This window comes from Narcine bancroftii, chromosome 3, assembly GCF_036971445.1.
Source record: "Narcine bancroftii isolate sNarBan1 chromosome 3, sNarBan1.hap1, whole genome shotgun sequence".
NCBI lineage: Eukaryota > Metazoa > Chordata > Chondrichthyes > Torpediniformes > Narcinidae > Narcine > Narcine bancroftii.
The window spans coordinates 233,173,637-233,191,507 of NC_091471.1; the positions used below are offsets into that span (position 1 = coordinate 233,173,637).

The window sequence follows — 17,871 nt, forward strand, 5'->3', positions numbered from 1 at the left end:
GAAGCCAACTTTTGTTCTGTATGATAAGGTTGACCTATATAAACTGAACCAACTGGACAATAGGGGTCAGTCTTGGGGAGTAGCTCACTGTGCAGGTGACCTATGAACTAATGAGTGACCCAGAGCTCTGTTAAGTTTTATTCTTGTCTTTTCTTTGGCTTGGCTTCGCGGACGAAGATTTATGGAGGGGGTAAAAAGTCCACGTCAGCTGCAGGCTCGCTTGTGGTTGACAAGTCCGATGCGGGACAGGCAGACACGATTGCAGCAGTTGCAAGGGAAAATTTGTTGGTTGGGGTTGGGTGTTGGGTTTATCCTCCTTTGCCTTTTGTCAGTGAGGTGGGTTCTGCGGTCTTCTTCAAAGGAGGTTGCTGCCCGCCAAACTGTGAGGCGCCAAGATGCACGGTTTGAGGCGTTATCAGCCCACTGGCGGTGGTCAATGTGGCAGGCACCAAGAGATTTCTTTAGGCAGTCCTTGTACCTTTTCTTTGGTGCACCTCTGTCACGGTGGCCAGTGGAGAGCTCGCCATATAACACGATCTTGGGAAGGCGATGGTCCTCCATTCTGGAGACGTGACCCATCCAGCGCAGCTGGATCTTCAGCAGCGTGGACTCGATGCTGTCGACCTCTGCCATCTCGAGTACTTCGACGTTAGGGGTGTAAGCGCTCCAATGGATGTTGAGAATGGAGTGGAGACAACGCTGGTGGAAGCGTTCTAGGAGCCGTAGGTGGTGCCGGTAGAGGACCCATGATTCGGAGCCGAACAGGAGTGTGGGTATGACAACGGCTCTGTATACGCTTATCTTTGTGATAAGCCAGCCCCCCCACATCTCCATCGGGCACACAAAACTCAAAACGGTCAACCAGTTTACCTATCTCGGCTGCACCATTTCATCAGATGCAAGGATCGACAATGAGATAGACAACAGACTCGCCAAGGCAAATAGCACCTTTGGAAGACTACACAAAAGAGTCTGGAAAAACAACCAACTGAAAAACCTCACAAAAAAAAGATTATTCTTGTGCTGTGTAATAAATTGACTGTTGAACCGAATACCTTCTCCTATCACTTCATTCAAAGAACACGCTGGACTCAGACTACACATAGACTAAATTAAGAGTAAGGTAAAGCCAGAGTCTGACAGAGTTGGCCATCCGGTCTGTTGAGCCTGCTCCACCATTCAATGAGGTCAGAGCTGATCTGATGTCCACTTCCCTGCCTTTTCCCCATACACCTTAATTCTCCTGCTTGCCTTAAATATATTTACTGAGGTCACCTCCATTGCTTCAAAGGGCAGTGAATTCCATAAATTCACCACCCTCCGGGAAAATCCTCTCGGAGTCCACATAAGAAGTGACCTATCGTGGAGGCTCAATATCTCCACAATTGTCAGGAAGGCGCAACATTGACTGCATCTCCTAAGCAGACTGAAGCGGGCAAGGCTACTGGCCTTCCACAGGAGGGTCCTGGCCGGCTGCATCTCTACATTTGCTACAGAGAAATGGATCGGAAGTCAATCCACAGAACAAATAAAAGCAGCAGAGAGGATCACTGGGGTCTCTCTCCATCCCCCTCCTACACTGGGATATCCCAGGGGCGCACCCCCTCCCTGCACCGGGATGTCCCAGGGGTGCACACCCTCATCCAGGGCCGCGACATCCCTGAAGTTTACCTTCACCCCATCAAGGTGCTGCGCGACCCGCCAGGCGCCCAGAGAGCCGCGTCGCGACATTGTGAGAGCCACTCTCTCATTGGTCGACATTATGACCCCAGGAGGTCTGATTGGATAAAACGGACGTCGGTCAGGAACGGAGGGCGGGAATCGACGCCTCTGGGTGCGGCCGGCTCATTGGTCAATGGGGGAGGAGGGGGATGAAACTGTTGTTCATTGGACGGCGGGCCCGGATTGTTCGGACGCTGCGTGTATGCAGTGCGCCCGTTGATTGGACAGCGGCCGGGGCTGCTGCTCTCGCTCATTGGTTCAGGGCGAAGGACGCACTCCCGGGCCCGTCGCCTGTGGTCAGTTCATTGGGCAGCGGCGCCGCCGGTGATTGACAGGGCGCTGCGGGTCGCCATTGGACGGCTCGCCGAAGGGGTCGGGATGGGTGTAGCGCCGCCATTTTGTCAAGCGTTTGGAGAGGGAGCAGGGGAGGAGAGGCCAAGGACTGGGGAGTGAGGGAGACCGGGTATTGAGACAGGCCTGGGAGACGGGGTATAGAGGCAGGCCTGGGACAGGGGGTATAGAGGCAGGCCTAGGACAGGGGGACTGAGAGAGTCTGGGGGGGAAATACGAGACAGGCCGGGGAGAGGGGAAACCAAGACAGAACTATGACCAGATAGAGGCAGACAGAGAGAAAAGGCCCGGAGACTTGGAATAGAGGCTTGGAAAGAACCAACATTAGAGAGAGAGGGCACCAGGGAGAGGTAGTGCACAGACACTTGGAGGTGAGGAGGGTGAGGGCGGCAAGGGCCAAAGCAACACCCTGGGGGAGAAGGTGGTGGGCTTGAGGGGGCCCGGGGGAAGAGGGTGAAGGGTAAAGAACACGTCAAAGGCAAGTCACTGGCTTGGTGGGAGGGGACGGAAATGGGTTAATGGTGGTTGATGAGAAAGGAGGGGAAGTGGGAAGGGGGGGTGAGAGGATGAGGATGGGATAAAGGTGAGGAGAAAGGTGGAGGGGGTGAGGGATATGGGATAATGGTGGATTAGGGGGGATAATGGTGGAGAAGGGGAAGGTAAGGCAAAAGGGGAGAGAAGGGGGTGGGATAACGGTGAAGAAGATAGAGGGAGATAAGATAACTGAGGGAGGAGGAGGATGGGATAACAGTGGGAAAATGGTAGGGAGCCATGGCGAAGGGAGAGATTTCCCCTCTCGCTCCAGACCTGTGATCCTCTTTTCTCCATTTTGAACCCTCCAGGAGCCGGACTCACCGCCCCCTCTGCCGGTGGCGGGAAGAGAGAGGAGGAAGGCCCAGGGACCCTCGACCAGTGGCCGAGAGGACCCGGAGGCCTGGCAGAGATGGCAGCGTTGCCTCAGCGGCAGCACCAGCCTACCGGGCAGGGCCAGACCTGGATCGGGACGCAGGCTGCCCAGGCTGCGCAGTGGTGAGTGGCTGTGTGTTCCCCAAGACCCTCCCTTCCCCGGGTGCATCTGGTTCCCCCACCCCCCCCAGGTGCATCTGGTTCCCGCAACCCCCGTCCCATTACTGAAATCACAATGTGCTCCCCAGTTATTGTCGTGTATGCTGTGCAATGCGAATCTGCTGGTTGGATTTTTACCAGGATGTTGCCTGGATTGCAGAACATGTCTCATGAGGCAGTGTTGACAGTGCCGGGGAGCTTTTCATTGACGGGGGGGAGCTTTTCATTGACGGGGGGGGAGCTTTTCATTGACGGGGGGGGAGCTTTTCATTGACGGGGGGGGGAGCTTTTCATTGACGGGGGGGAGCTTTTCATTGACGGGGGGGAGCTTTTCATTGACGGGGGGGGAGCTTTTCATTGACGGGGGGAGCTTTTCATTGACTGGGGGAATTGAGATTAGGCGTCATGGGGGAAATGTTGCAGCTCTTACAAAAAAATCCACTCACGCTATCCTTGTGAAGTGGTGCTCTCCAATTCATGAATCTCTGCACCCTCTCGATAGCATCCACATCTCTTGTCCAACACTGAATACAATATTCACGAAGGTCTTGAATCACACTAAGAAGGCGCATGGTGTGTCGGCCTTCATCAACCATGGAATCGAGTTCAAGAACTGTGAGTTAACGTCGCAGCAAAATGAAACCACCTCTCGCCGTTTCATAATTTTAACAGGTCTCTGAGATCTCCTTAATTCCCCCCTCCATGTTCAAAACTCTATATTGGATACGTTCAGATGTTAACAGTTATGAGGGCAGCACACTTGGCGTAGTGGTCAGTGCATTGCCTTTTACAGCACCGATGATCAGGACCGGTCTGCGGTTCCAATCCTGTGCTGTCTGTAAGGAGGTTGTACGGTTCTCCCCGTGTCTGCGGGGGTATTCTCTGGGGGCTCCGGTTTCCTCCCACCGTTCAAAAATGTACCGGAGGTGTAGGTTAACGGGATATAAATTGGGTGGCACAGACCTTTTGGGCCTGTTACCAAGCTGTATGTCTAAATTTAAATTAAATGAGGTAATGTTGCAGGTCTATAAAACTCTGGTTAGACCGCACTTTGGTTCTGGTCACCTCATTGCTGGAAGGATGTGGAAGCTATGGAGTGGGTGTGGAGGAGATTTGCTAGGACATGTCTCGTGAGGCAAGGTTAGCAGAGCGGGGGGTTTTTCCCCCTCTTTGGAATCAGGAAGGATAGGTGGTGATGTAATCGAGGTCTGCAAGATGGTGAGAGGTGCAGATAGGGTGGACAGCCAATCTCTCTTCCGGTAGCAAATACAAGAGGACATCTGTATAAGGTGAGGGGAGCAAAAGTTTAGGGGAGATGTCAAGTAGGCTTTTCACTCAGAGAGTGTTGGGGGTCTGGAATGGATTGCCAGGGGTGGTGGTGGAGGCTAGTACAAAAAAGACATTTCAAAGACTCTGGCCCCAGGCAAGAAAATAAGAGTAAGGGTGTGAGGGTAGGGAAGGGTTAGATCAAGGATGGCCTACCTTTTAATTTAAGCCCTTTCACACTGCCAACCCTCCCACAAAGCGAGAAAACTCACCGGGCATGTTGCACTTGTGAGTCTTTCCACTGCATCGTGATTGACCTGGTTAATCGACAATCCAGCATTTTAATTTTGGGGAGTGGGGGGGGGATGGGGTCCGCCTCCAGCGAGAGCAGTTTTTGCTTTCACAACCACCAGAAGACGATTAGAAAGTTAACTCAGCTGGGCTCTTGACACTTGCCCCCACCAAGTGTCAAAGCCCGGGTGAATTTAATGCCAGGTTGGGATGTTCCACACCGCACGATTACAAGTAACAGACCCGCTAAATTAGCCAGTTAACCCACGCGGAATCAGCAGTGCGAAAGAAGCACGGTCCCTGCTCTCAGTAAAGAAGCTTCCCCTTGTGATGCACCTAAACCTTTGCCCTCCTAACTCTCAGCTCGCATCCTCTTGTTTGAATCTCCCATGTCCTCAATGGAAAAAGTCTATCCACATCTACTCTATCTGTCCCCCTCAAAATTTTAAAGACCTCTATCAAATCCACCCCACCCAACCCTCTACGCTCCAAAGAATAAAGACTTAACTTGTTTTGGTAAAAGGCCATTTCGGCCCACAATTACATAACGGGGGTGTAGGTTAATTGGGTGGCACGGATTCGTGCTCCGAAATGGCCTGTTCTCATGCTGTATGTCTACATTAAAAATTAAAAGGTTGGCCACATGGTGGGGACAGACGCAGTCCGGGTGTACATGTTGCCACCACTTCATGGTTCAACAGACTTGTTCTGTGCTGGAATGTTCAAAATCAGAATTGATTGTCACGAACAAGTCACTAAATTTGTTGAGCATATGAGACGGGGAAGGGGTGAGTGAGGGAGAGAATGTGGCGCGGGGTGGCGGATAGGCAGGTGAGCAAAGATTGGAGAAGGAATGGGGGTTTGTGACAGACTCTACAGGTTGCAGTGGTGGGAGATGGCTGTGTGGGACTGACACAGCTGCCAATGTGGGGACTGACCCAGTCTGGTTGTACAGGGGCTGTCATTGTGGGGACTGACCCATTCCAGGTGCACAGAGACTGTCAGTGTGGGGACTGACCCAGACCGAGTGTACAGGAGAAGTCAGTGTGAGGACTGACCCAATCTGGGTGCCAAGGAGATTTCTGTGTTGGGATTGATCCTGTCTGGGTGTATAAGAGCTGTCAGTGTGGGGACTGATCCAATCTGGGTGTAGAAGAGCTGTTAGTGTGGGTACTGACCCAGTTTGGGTATACGGGAGCTGTCAGTGTGGGGACAGACACAGTACGGGTGTACAGGAACTGTCAGTGTGGGGACAGACACAATCAGAGTGTACAGGGACCTCAGTGAGGGGATCTGACCCAGTCCAGGTGTACAGGAGATTTTGGTGTTGGTATTGATCCAGTCTAGGTGTAGAAGAGCTGTCAGTGTGGGGACTGACCCAGTCCACGTGTACAGGAGATGTCAGTGTGGGGATTGACCCAGTCCTGGTATACCGGAGCTGTTAGTGTGGGGACTGATCCAGTCCATGTGTACAGGAGATTTTGGTGTTGGTATTGACCCAGTCCGGGTGTACAGAAAATGTCAGTGTGGGGACTGGCACAGTCCAAGTGTACAGGGACTTTAGTGTGGGGATCTGATGCAGTCTGAAGGTACAGGCACTTTAGTGTGGGGACAGATCCAGTCTGGGAGTTCAGGAGATTTCAGTTTGGATATTGACCCAGTCCTGGTGTACAGGGAATATCAGTGTGGGGAACTGACCCAGTCCTGGTATACAGGAGATGTCAGTGTGGGGACTAATCCAGTCCAATGTACAGGAGATGTTAGTGTTGGGAACTGACCCAGTCCTGGTGTACAGGAGATGTCAGAGTGGGTCTGACCCAGTCCGGATGTACAGGAAATGTCGGTGTTGGGAGTGATCCGGTCTGCGTATAGAAGAGCTGTCAGTGTGGGGACACACCCAGTTTGGGTGTGCAGGAGCTGTCAATGTGGGGACAGGCACAGTCCGTGTGTACAGGAACTGTCGGTGAGAGGAACTGACCCAGTCCTGGTGTACAGGGACTTTTGGTGTGGGGAACTGACCCAGTCCGAGTGTACGGGTACTGTCAGTGTGGGGACAGACGCAGTCCGGGTGTACAGAAAATGTCGGTGTTGGGACTGATCCATTCCGGGTGTACAGGAGATGTCAGTGTGGGGCACTGACCCAGTCCTGGTGTACTGGGACTGTTGGTGTGGTGTACTGACTCAGTCCTAGTGTAGCGGGACTGTTGGTGTGGGGAACTGACCTAATCTAAGTCTACAGGTACTGTCAGTGCGGGGACTGACACAATCCGAGTGTACAGGGACTTCAGTGTGGGGACTGATCCAGTCTGGGTGTACAGGAGATGTCAGTGTGGGGACTGACCCAGTCTAGGTATACAGGAGATGTCAGTGTGGGGACTGACCCAGTTCAGGTATACAGGAGATGTCAGTGTGAGGACTGATCCATTCCAGGTGTACTTGAAATGTCGGTGTTGGGACTGATCCAGTCTTGGTGTAGAATAGCTGTCTGTGTGAGGACTGACCCAGTTTGGGTGTACAGTAGCTGTCAGTGTGAGCACTGACCCAGTCTGGGCGTACAGGAGCTGTCAGTGTCGGGACTAACCCTCTCTGGGTGTATGGGGACTCTCAGTGTGAGGACTGTTCCAGTCCAGGAGCTGTCAGTGTAGGGACTAACCCGCTCTGGGTGTATGGGGACTCTCAGTGTGAGGACTGTTCCAGTCCAGGAGTACAGGAGCTGTCAGTGTAGGGACTAACCCTCTCTGGGTGTATGGGAACTCTCGGTGTGTGGACAGACCAGGTCCGGGTGTACAGGAGCAGTCCGTCTGAGGACTGATGTGGTCTGGGTGTACAGGAGCTTTCAGTGCGAATACTGACCCAGCCCTGTGTACAGGAGCTGACAGTGTGGGTCCTGACCTGGTGCGGGTGTACAGGAACTGTCATTGTGAAGGCTGACCCAGTCCAGGTGTACAGATGCTGTCATTTTCAAGACTGATCCAGGCTGAGTATACAGGGACTATCAGTGTGTTACCCTCTGCAACCCCACCTCCTTCGCACAGATGACTGATCTCTCCCTCCCCACCAGGGCGCAGCAGTACAGCACCGGATCCAACTCGGAGGGTGCAGAGAAGCCGGAAAACCCAGAGTGGGAGACGGCCAGGCAGGCACTGGCCAGCATCCACAAGGCCAGCAGCTCCGCCTCCTCTGCAGCCACCGCCGGGACCGGGGGACAGAGCACTGCCCAGGTAATGGGGGCATGGGCAGGAGGAGCATAAGCCTTAGTGGGCCCTGTGTGATGGGGGGAGGGTAGGGGAAGGGACAAGGGAAAGCACTGGGATGGAGGTGGCTCAATGCAGGGGGAGCATGGTGATGTCTGAGGGTGGAGGTATGCGGGGGATATGTGAGAGGGGAGGGAGGGGTGTGTGTAGGTGAGGGAGAAGGTGTGTGTGTGGGGTGAGGGAGTGATATAGTGGGGGGTGTGAGGTTGAGGGATGGGTCTCTTTGTGTCACTGACTCTGCCCCTTTCCACCCCAGAGCGCTGCATACCTACCGCAGACGAGCGACTGTGTGTCAGTGCAGCAGTATTACCAGCAGTGGTACCAGCAGTATAATTACACTTATCCCTACCAGTACTACAGCCCCTACCAGGTCAGTCCCTCTCTCCTACCATTCCCTCCCCCTCCTCCTGTCGCCCCGTTCCCCTCTCCCCACCCCTCATCCTCCCTGTTCCTCTCCCCAACCAATCTTCTCCTCACCACCCACCTCCATTTGGCCTTCCCCGCCACACTCCTCTTTTGTCCTAGTTCCCTGGACCCCACCCTAACCCTGTCTTTCTCTCTCTCCCCCAGCAGGGTGTCTACCCCGGATATCAAGGTCAATACAGCCTGCAGGGCTCCTACACGGCTACCCAGGTGCAGCAGAGCTCCCAGCATGGCCAGGTGAGATCGAGAGGGTGGGGGTTTGCTTCTCCCTCGCAGTCGTCTTCACCCTCTCCCTTCCCCTCCACCCTGTCCCCGTCCCCCCGAAACCCCTCATTCTGACCCCTCTCCCCTGACACCCCTCATTCTGCCCCTTCTCCAATCTATTTGCCCCCTCTCTCCATCACCCCTCTTTCTGCCCACCCTCACTGCTCACTTCTCCCCCGTCACCGCTCTCTAACCCCCCCCCAACACCCATCTGTCTGCCCCCCTCTCCCTCGACACCCTTCACTCCACTGGGCGCTTCTTGCCCTCCCCCCCCTGGTGACACCCCCACCACACTCCCCTGCTTCACCACCCCATACCTCTTGCCACCTTCTCTCTGATTTTCCCCCCACCTCACCCTGACCCTCTCTCCCCTTGCAGCCTCCCGTACCAGGCCTGGAGGAGGCCGTGCCCTGCCCCAGCGCCCAGGCCCAAGACCCGACAACCCAGCAGGGTCCCAAGCAAGGGTCGCCAGCCCAGGTGGTGAAGCCCCAGCACCAGGCCCCATCTGGGGGCAAGGCCCAGGGCCCGCAGGTCTGCTGCCCATCCGAGGGCGGCAAGGCCCGCAAGGGCCAGCGACTCTGGCAGCGCATGAAGCGTGAGTGACCAAGGGGGAGTGGGATGAATGGTGGAGGGAGGGGACAAGGGCAATGGAAGGGGAGGGAGGCAGGGGTGGGATGGGGGTGAGGGGGTGATCAGCTGGCTGGGAGAGGGGGTGGTGAGGAATGGGGGGAGAAGGGAGGGTGTGAGGGGAAACGAGGAGGAAAGGGGAAGGGTGGGACACCAGAGAGAGAGGGGGAATGCAAGGGGGACAGCAAGGTGAGAGGGGATGGGGGGGGGTAAGGAGCTGGGGTGTGGAAGGGGAATAGGGCCTGGAAGTGCTGTGGGAGGTCTGGGAGATGGAGAGGGGATGAGGAGGGGTAGGGAGGTAATGAGAACAGTGCAGGGAGGGAGGGATTGGTGGGAGATGGGGTGCTAGGGGGATGGGGAAGGAGAAGGGCAAGTACGGGGTGTGGGAAGGGAATGGTGGGAGGGAAGAGTGAGAGTTGGGGAGGGGAATCGGAAGGGGATCTGGCTCTGGAGTACAGGTGTGCACTGCTTAATGTTCGTTTGGGCAACATCTGACCACATATACGTCCATGGTCCCGTAATTATTTAGTTAAAGCAAGTACGTCCGCAGCAATTTTGAAAAAGCAATCGCTGGTTATAGGATATTGTATACTGTATCCCGCACTGACCCACTTCCCCACTCTCTCTCCACACTGATCCCACTTCCCCACTCTCTCCCCACACTAATCCCACTTTCCCACTCTCTCCCCACACTGGTCCCACTTCCCCACTCTCTCCCCACACTAATCCCACTTCCCCACTCTCTCCCCACACTGATCCCACTTCCCCACTCTCTCCCCACACTGATCCCACTTCCCCACTCTCTCCCCACACTAATCCCACTTCCCCACTCTCTCCACACTGATCCCACTGCCCCACTCACCCCACACTGATCCCACTGCCCCACTCACCCCACACTGATCCCACTGCCCCACTCTCTCCCCACACTGATCCCTCTGCCCTGCTCTCCCCACACTGATCCCACTGCCCCACTCTCTCCCTACACTGACCCACTGCCCCACTCTCTTCTCACACTGACCCACTGCCCACTCTCTCCCCACACTGAGCCACTGCCCCACTCTCTCCCTACACTGACCCACTGCCCCACTCTCTTCTCACAATGATCCCACTGCCCCACTCTCTCCACACTGATCCCTCTGCACCGCTCTCTCCACACTGATCCCTCTGCACCGCTCTCTCCACACTGATCCCTCTGCACCGCTCTCTCCACACTGATCCCTCTGCACCGCTCTCTCCACACTGATCCCTCTGCCCCGCTCTCTCCACACTGATCCCTCTGCACCGCTCTCTCCACACTGATCCCTCTGCACCGCTCTCTCCACACTGATCCCTCTGCCCCGCTCTCTCCACACTGATCCCTCTGCCCCGCTCTCTCCACACTGATCCCTCTGCCCCGCTCTCTCCACACTGATCCCTCTGCCCCGCACTCTCCACAATGATCCCACTGCCCCACTCTCTCCCCACACTGATCCCACTGCCCCACTCTCTCCCCACACTGACCCACTGCCCCACTCTCTCCTCACACTGATCCACTGCCCACTCTCTCCCCACACTGAGCCACTGCCCCACTCACCCCACACTGATTCCCCTGCCCCGCTCTCTCCACACTGATTCCTCTGCCCCGCTCTCTCCACACTGATTCCTCAGCCCCGCTCTCTCCACACTGATTCCTCTGCCCCGCTCTCTCCACACTGATTCCTCTGCCCCGCTCTCTCCACACTGATTCCTCTGCCCCGCTCTCTCCACACTGATTCCTCTGCCCCGCTCTCTCCACAATGATCCCACTGCCCCACTCTCTCCACACTGATCCCACTGCCCCACTCTCTCCCCACATTGATCCCACTGCCCCACTCTCTCCCCACACTGATCCCACTGCCCCACTCTCTCCCCACACTGAGCCACTGCCCCACTCACCCCACACTGATTCCCCTGCCCCGCTCTCTCCACACTGATCCCTCTGCCCCGCTCTCTCCACACTGATCCCTCTGCCCCGCTCTCTCCACACTGATCCCTCTGCCCCGCTCTCTCCACACTGATCCCTCTGCCCCGCTCTCTCCACACTGATCCCTCTGCCCCGCTCTCACCACACTGACCAATTTCCCCACTCTCTCCCCACACTGATCCCACTCACCCCACACTGATCCCACTCACCCCACACTGATCCCACTCACCCCACACTGATCCCGCTCACCCCACACTGATCCCGCTCACCCCACACTGATCCCGCTCACCCCACACTGATCCCGCTCACCCCACACTGATCCCGCTCACCCCACACTGATCCCGCTCACCCCACACTGATCCCGCTCACCCCACACTGATCCCGCTCACCCCACACTGATCCCGCTCACCCCACACTGATCCCGCTCACCCCACACTGATCCCGCTCACCCCACACTGATCCCGCTCACCCCACACTGATCCCGCTCACCCCACACTGATCCCGCTCACCCCACACTGATCCCGCTCACCCCACACTGATCCCGCTCACCCCACACTGATCCCGCTCACCCCACACTGATCCCGCTCACCCCACACTGATCCCGCTCACCCCACACTGATCCCGCTCACCCCACACTGATCCCGCTCACCCCACACTGATCCCGCTCACCCCACACTGATCCCGCTCACCCCACACTGATCCCGCTCACCCCACACTGATCCCGCTCACCCCACACTGATCCCGCTCACCCCACACTGATCCCGCTCACCCCACACTGATCCCGCTCACCCCACACTGATCCCGCTCACCCCACACTGATCCCGCTCACCCCAACACTGATCCCGCTCACCCCACACTGATCCCGCTCACCCCACACTGATCCCGCTCACCCCACACTGATCCCGCTCACCCCACACTGATCCCGCTCACCCCACACTGATCCCGCTCACCCCACACTGATCCCGCTCACCCCACACTGATCCCGCTCACCCCACACTGATCCCGCTCACCCCACACTGATCCCGCTCACCCCACACTGATCCCGCTCACCCCACACTGATCCCGCTCAACCCCACACTGATCCCGCTCACCCCACACTGATCCCGCTCACCCCACACTGATCCCGCTCACCCCACACTGATCCCGCTCACCCCACACTGATCCCGCTCACCCCACACTGATCCCGCTCACCCCACACTGATCCCGCTCACCCCACACTGATCCCGCTCACCCCACACTGATCCCGCTCACCCCACACTGATCCCGCTCACCCCACACTGATCCCGCTCACCCCACACTGATCCCGCTCACCCCACACTGATCCCGCTCACCCCACACTGATCCCGCTCACCCCACACTGATCCCGCTCACCCCACACTGATCCCGCTCACCCCACACTGATCCCGCTCACCCCACACTGATCCCGCTCACCCCACACTGATCCCGCTCACCCCACACTGATCCCGCTCACCCCACACTGATCCCCGCTCACCCCACACTGATCCCGCTCACACCACACTGATCCCGCTCACCCCACACTGATCCCGCTCACCCCACACTGATCCCGCTCACCCCCACACTGATCCCGCTCACCCCACACTGATCCCGCTCACCCCACACTGATCCCGCTCACCCCACACGGATCCCGCTCACCCCACACGGATCCCGCTCACCCCACACGGATCCCGCTCACCCCACACGGATCCCGCTCACCCCACACGGATCCCGCTCACCCCACACGGATCCCGCTCACCCCACACGGATCCCGCTCACCCCACACGGATCCCGCTCACCCCACACGGATCCCGCTCACCCCACACGGATCCCGCTCACCCCACACGGATCCCGCTCACCCCACACGGATCCCGCTCACCCCACACGGATCCCGCTCACCCCACACGGATCCCGCTCACCCCACACGGATCCCGCTCACCCCACACGGATCCCGCTCACCCCACACGGATCCCGCTCACCCCACACGGATCCCGCTCACCCCACACGGATCCCGCTCACCCCACACGGATCCCGCTCACCCCACACGGATCCCGCTCACCCCACACGGATCCCGCTCACCCCACACGGATCCCGCTCACCCCACACGGATCCCGCTCACCCCACACGGATCCCGCTCACCCCACACGGATCCCGCTCACCCCACACGGATCCCGCTCACCCCACACGGATGATCCCGCTCACCCCACACGGATCCCGCTCACCCCACACGGATCCCGCTCACCCCACACGGATCCCGCTCACCCCACACGGATCCCGCTCACCCCACACGGATCCCGCTCACCCCACACGGATCCCGCTCACCCCACACGGATCCCGCTCACCCCACACGGATCCCGCTCACCCCACACGGATCCCGCTCACCCACACGGATCCGCTCACCCCACACGGATCCCGCTCTCCCCACACGGATCCCACTCTCCTCCACACGGATCCCACTCTCTCCACACGGATCCCACTCTCCCCACACGGATCCCACTCTCCCCCACACGGATCCCACTCTCCCCACACGATCCCACTCTCCCCACACGGATCCCACTCTCCCCACACGGATCCCACTCTCCCCACACGGATCCCACTCTCCCCACACGGATCCCACTCTCCCACACGGATCCCACTCTCCCCACACGGATCCCACTCTCCCCACACGGATCCCACTCTCCCCACACGGATCCCACTCTCCCCACACGGATCCCACTCTCCCCACACGGATCCCACTCTCCCCACACCGGATCCCACTCTCCCCACACGGATCCCACTCTCCCCACACGGATCCCACTCTCCCCACACGGATCCCACTCTCCCCACACGGATCCCACTCTCCCCACACGGATCCCACTCTCCCCACACGGATCCCCACTCTCCCCCACACGGATCCCACTCTCCCCCACACGGATCCCACTCTCCCCACACGGATCCCACTCTCCCCACACGGATCCCACTCTCCCACACGGATCCCACTCTCCCCACACGGATCCCACTCTCCCCACACGGATCCCACTCTCCCCACACGGATCCCACTCTCCCCACACGGATCCCACTCTCCCCACACGGATCCCACTCTCCCCACACGGATCCCACTCTCCCCACACGGATCCCACTCTCCCCACACGGATCCCACTCTCCCCACACGGATCCCACTCTCCCCCACACGGATCCCACTCTCCCCACACGGATCCCACTCTCCCCACACGGATCCCACTCTCCCCACACGGATCCCACTCTCCCCACACGGATCCCACTCTCCCCACACGGATCCCACTCTCCCCACACGGATCCCACTCTCCCCACACGGATCCCACTCTCCCCACACGGATCCCACGATCCCTCTCCCCACACGGATCCCACTCTCCCCACACGGATCCCACTCTCCCCCACACGGATCCCACTCTCCCCACACGGATCCCACTCTCCCCACACGGATCCCACTCTCCCCACACGGATCCCACTCTCCCCACACGGATCCCACTCTCCCCACACGGATCCCACTCTCCCCACACGGATCCCACTCTCCCCACACGGATCCCACTCTCCCCACACGGATCCCACTCTCCCCACACGGATCCCACTCTCCCCACACGGATCCCACTCTCCCCACACGGATCCCACTCTCCCCACACGGATCCCACTCTCCCCACACCGGATCCCACTCTCCCCACACGGATCCCCACTCTCCCACACGGATCCCACTCTCCCACACGGATCCCACTCTCCCAACCCACACGGATCCCACTCTCCCCACACGGATCCCACTCTCCCCACACGGATCCCACTCTCCCCACACGGATCCCACTCTCCCCACACGGATCCACTCTCCCCACACGGATCCCACTCTCCCCACACGGATCCCACTCTCCCCACACGGATCCCACTCTCCCCACACGGATCCCACTCTCCCCACACGGATCCCACTCTCCCCACACGGATCCCACTCTCCCCACACGGATCCCACTCTCCCCACACGGATCCCCTCTCCCCACACGGATCCCACTCTCCCCACACGGATCCCACTCTCCCCACACGGATCCCACTCTCCCCACACGGATCCCACTCTCCCCACACGGATCCCACTCTCCCCACACGGATCCCACTCTCCCCACACGGATCCCACTCTCCCCACACGGATCCCACTCTCCCCACACGGATCCCACTCTCCCCACACGGATCCCACTCTCCCCACACGGATCCCACTCTCCCCACACGGATCCCACTCTCCCCACACGGATCCCACTCACCCCACACGGATCCCACTCACCCCACACGGATCCCACTCACCCCACACGGATCCCACTCACCCCACACGGATCCCACTCACCCCACACGGATCCCACTCACCCCACACGGATCCCACTCACCCCACACGGATCCCACTCACCCCACACGGATCCCACTCACCCCACACGGATCCCACTCACCCCACACGGATCCCACTCACCCCACACGGATCCCACTCACCCCCACACGGATCCCACTCACCCCACACGGATCCCACTCACCCCACACGGATCCCACTCACCCCACACGGATCCCACTCACCCCCACCCACTTCCCCTGCTCTCTCCCCACATGGATCCCACTGCCCCGCTCTCTCCCCACACTGATCCCTCTGCCCCCGCTCTCCTCCCCACACTGATCCACTGCCCCGCTCTCATCCCCACACTGATCCACTGCCCCGCTCTCTCCCCACACTGATCCACTGCCCCGCTCTCTCCCCACACTGATCCCACTGCCCCGCTCTCTCCCCACACTGATCCCACTGCCCCGCTCTCGCCCCGCTCTCTCCCCACACGATCCCTCTGACCCGCTCTCTCCCCACACTGATCCCACTGCCCCGCTCTCTCTCCCCACACTGATCCCACTGCCCCGCTCTCTCCCCACACTGATCCACTGCCCGCTCTCCCCACACTGATCCCACTGCCCCGCTCTCTCCCCACACTGATCCCACTGCCCCGCTCTCTCCCCACACTGATCCCACTGCCCCGCTCTCTCCCCACACTGATCCCTCTGCCCCGCTCTCTCCCCACACTGATCCACTGCCCCGCTCTCTCCCCACACTGATCCACTGCCCCGCTCTCTCCCCACACTGATCCACTGCCCCGCTCTCTCCCCACACTGATCCCACTGGCCCCGCTCTCTCCCCACACTGATCCCACTGCCCCGCTCTCTCCCACACTGATCCCACTACCCCGCTCTCTCCCCACACTGATCCACTGCCCCGCTCTCTCCCCACAATGATCCACTGCCCGCTCTCTCCCCACAATGATCCACTGCCCCGCTCTCTCCCCACACTGATCCACTGCCCCGCTCTCTCCCACACTGATCCCACTGCCCCTCTCTCTCCCCACACTGATCCCACTGCCCCGCTCTCTCCCACACTGATCCCACTGCCCCGCTCTCTCCCCACACTGATCCCACTGCCCCGCTCTCCTCCCCACACTGATCCCACTGCCCCGCTCTCTCACACCACAGCACTGTGTCTGTTCGCACACTGATCCCACAGCCCTGTTTCAGTCCCCACACTGATCACAACTGATCAATAAAAATTTACAGGTACACTACATTATTTCATATAGCTTCAATAAGTGTTCACTCAACGTTCACATCGCTTAATGCTCAATTTCACAGAAGGTATCGTGAACGTTAAGCAGTGCATACTTGTACAGGCCCCTTGACGGGGATTGGTCCTGGCTTTGGATTGGACAATGACTCTCTCCCTTGTGATGGCAGAGGCGCCAGGCTCAGGGACGGTAAAGTTCCACATCCAAGCCCGTCCATACGGGGTCGGGCTGGCTGATGGAGAACAGAAGGGGCACAGATTCTCCGAGAGGTACTGGCTGTGGGCACACCACACACACTCACCCCGAGCTCTCCCGCGCCAATCCCCTCTCCCCCTCTCTCTCTCTTGCCTCTCTCTCTCCCTCTCTCTCTCTCTCTCTCTCTCTCCTCCGTCTCTGTGATCAACCAGCTCTCTGCTCCCACTCCTCTCTCTGTGACTGACCAACCCTTTCTCCCCACCCCCTCAGTGCCTCGCCGACCAGGCCAGACAATTGGCCACAGGCCATGAAAGAGTACGTGCAGAGATGCTTCACGGCGTGTGAGACAGAGTTGGACAAGGACCCGCACTGAGAAGTTGCTCAAGGATGTTCTGCAGGCCCGTTTGCAGGATGGTTCAGCCTACACTATCGACTGGGGCACTGACGGCCTCCCCGAGTGAGTACTGGCAACGCCTTCAGGGCTTTCTCCATTTCCCCGATACCTGGGGACCGTCCAACACCTGGGATCCATCTGCTGTCTCACTGGGACTCCCGGGGTCCATCTGCCACCTTTCCCGGGTCTGCCCTTTGACCAAGATTCGGCACCCTTCCTGGGGTCCACTCACACAAGCCAGGACCCGTGCTCCATCCCCCTCTCGTCCCTCACTCCCGAAGATGTTGCCCCACCCAGTATGGTCACACTTGCATGCCTCCCCAGAGTTCATCCCATTGCCCTTACTTGAAATTCGTCTTCCCTTTCTCCGGGTGAAGTTCTCTTATGCCAACCCTCACCCCATCCCCCAATCCCATTCTTTCCACGCCCCCGAGGGGACAGTGGTGTTGTTCGGAGGACATTTATGCACCCCCCAACTGATTTAACCGACACCATGCCAGAACTTTT

General features: G+C 58.6%; 1 protein-coding gene across 2 annotated transcripts; it reads left to right on the top strand.

The window, feature by feature from the left end:
- The first annotated feature begins 2,452 nt into the window (after nt 1–2,452).
- LOC138758274 (leukocyte receptor cluster member 8-like) lies at nt 2,453–17,421 on the top strand. Of its 2 annotated transcripts, none has more exons than XM_069926964.1 (8): nt 2,453–2,551; nt 2,916–3,102; nt 7,757–7,916; nt 8,206–8,319; nt 8,520–8,609; nt 9,015–9,231; nt 16,945–17,044; nt 17,241–17,421. In XM_069926964.1, the coding sequence occupies exons 2-8, from the start codon at nt 3,017–3,019 to the stop codon at nt 17,341–17,343; spliced, it is 870 nt and encodes a 289-aa protein (XP_069783065.1). In that variant the 5' UTR covers nt 2,453–2,551; nt 2,916–3,016; the 3' UTR covers nt 17,344–17,421. The 2 variants fall into 2 exon arrangements, with proteins under 2 accessions (XP_069783065.1, XP_069783066.1); XM_069926965.1 differs by having other exon boundaries at nt 8,523–8,609.
- Nucleotides 17,422–17,871: the final 450 nt, after the last annotated feature.

Bases quoted from the DNA above. Each gene is read 5' to 3' on its own strand.
- LOC138758274 (XM_069926964.1), top strand. From the start codon at position 3,017: ATGGCAGCGTTGCCTCAGCGGCAGCACCAGCCTACCGGGCAGGGCCAG. The intron at 7,917-8,205 runs GTAATGGGGGCA...TTTCCACCCCAG, and splicing joins GGGGACAGAGCACTGCCCAG to AGCGCTGCATACCTACCGCA. The intron at 17,045-17,240 runs GTACTGGCTGTG...CCACCCCCTCAG, and splicing joins GGGCACAGATTCTCCGAGAG to TGCCTCGCCGACCAGGCCAG.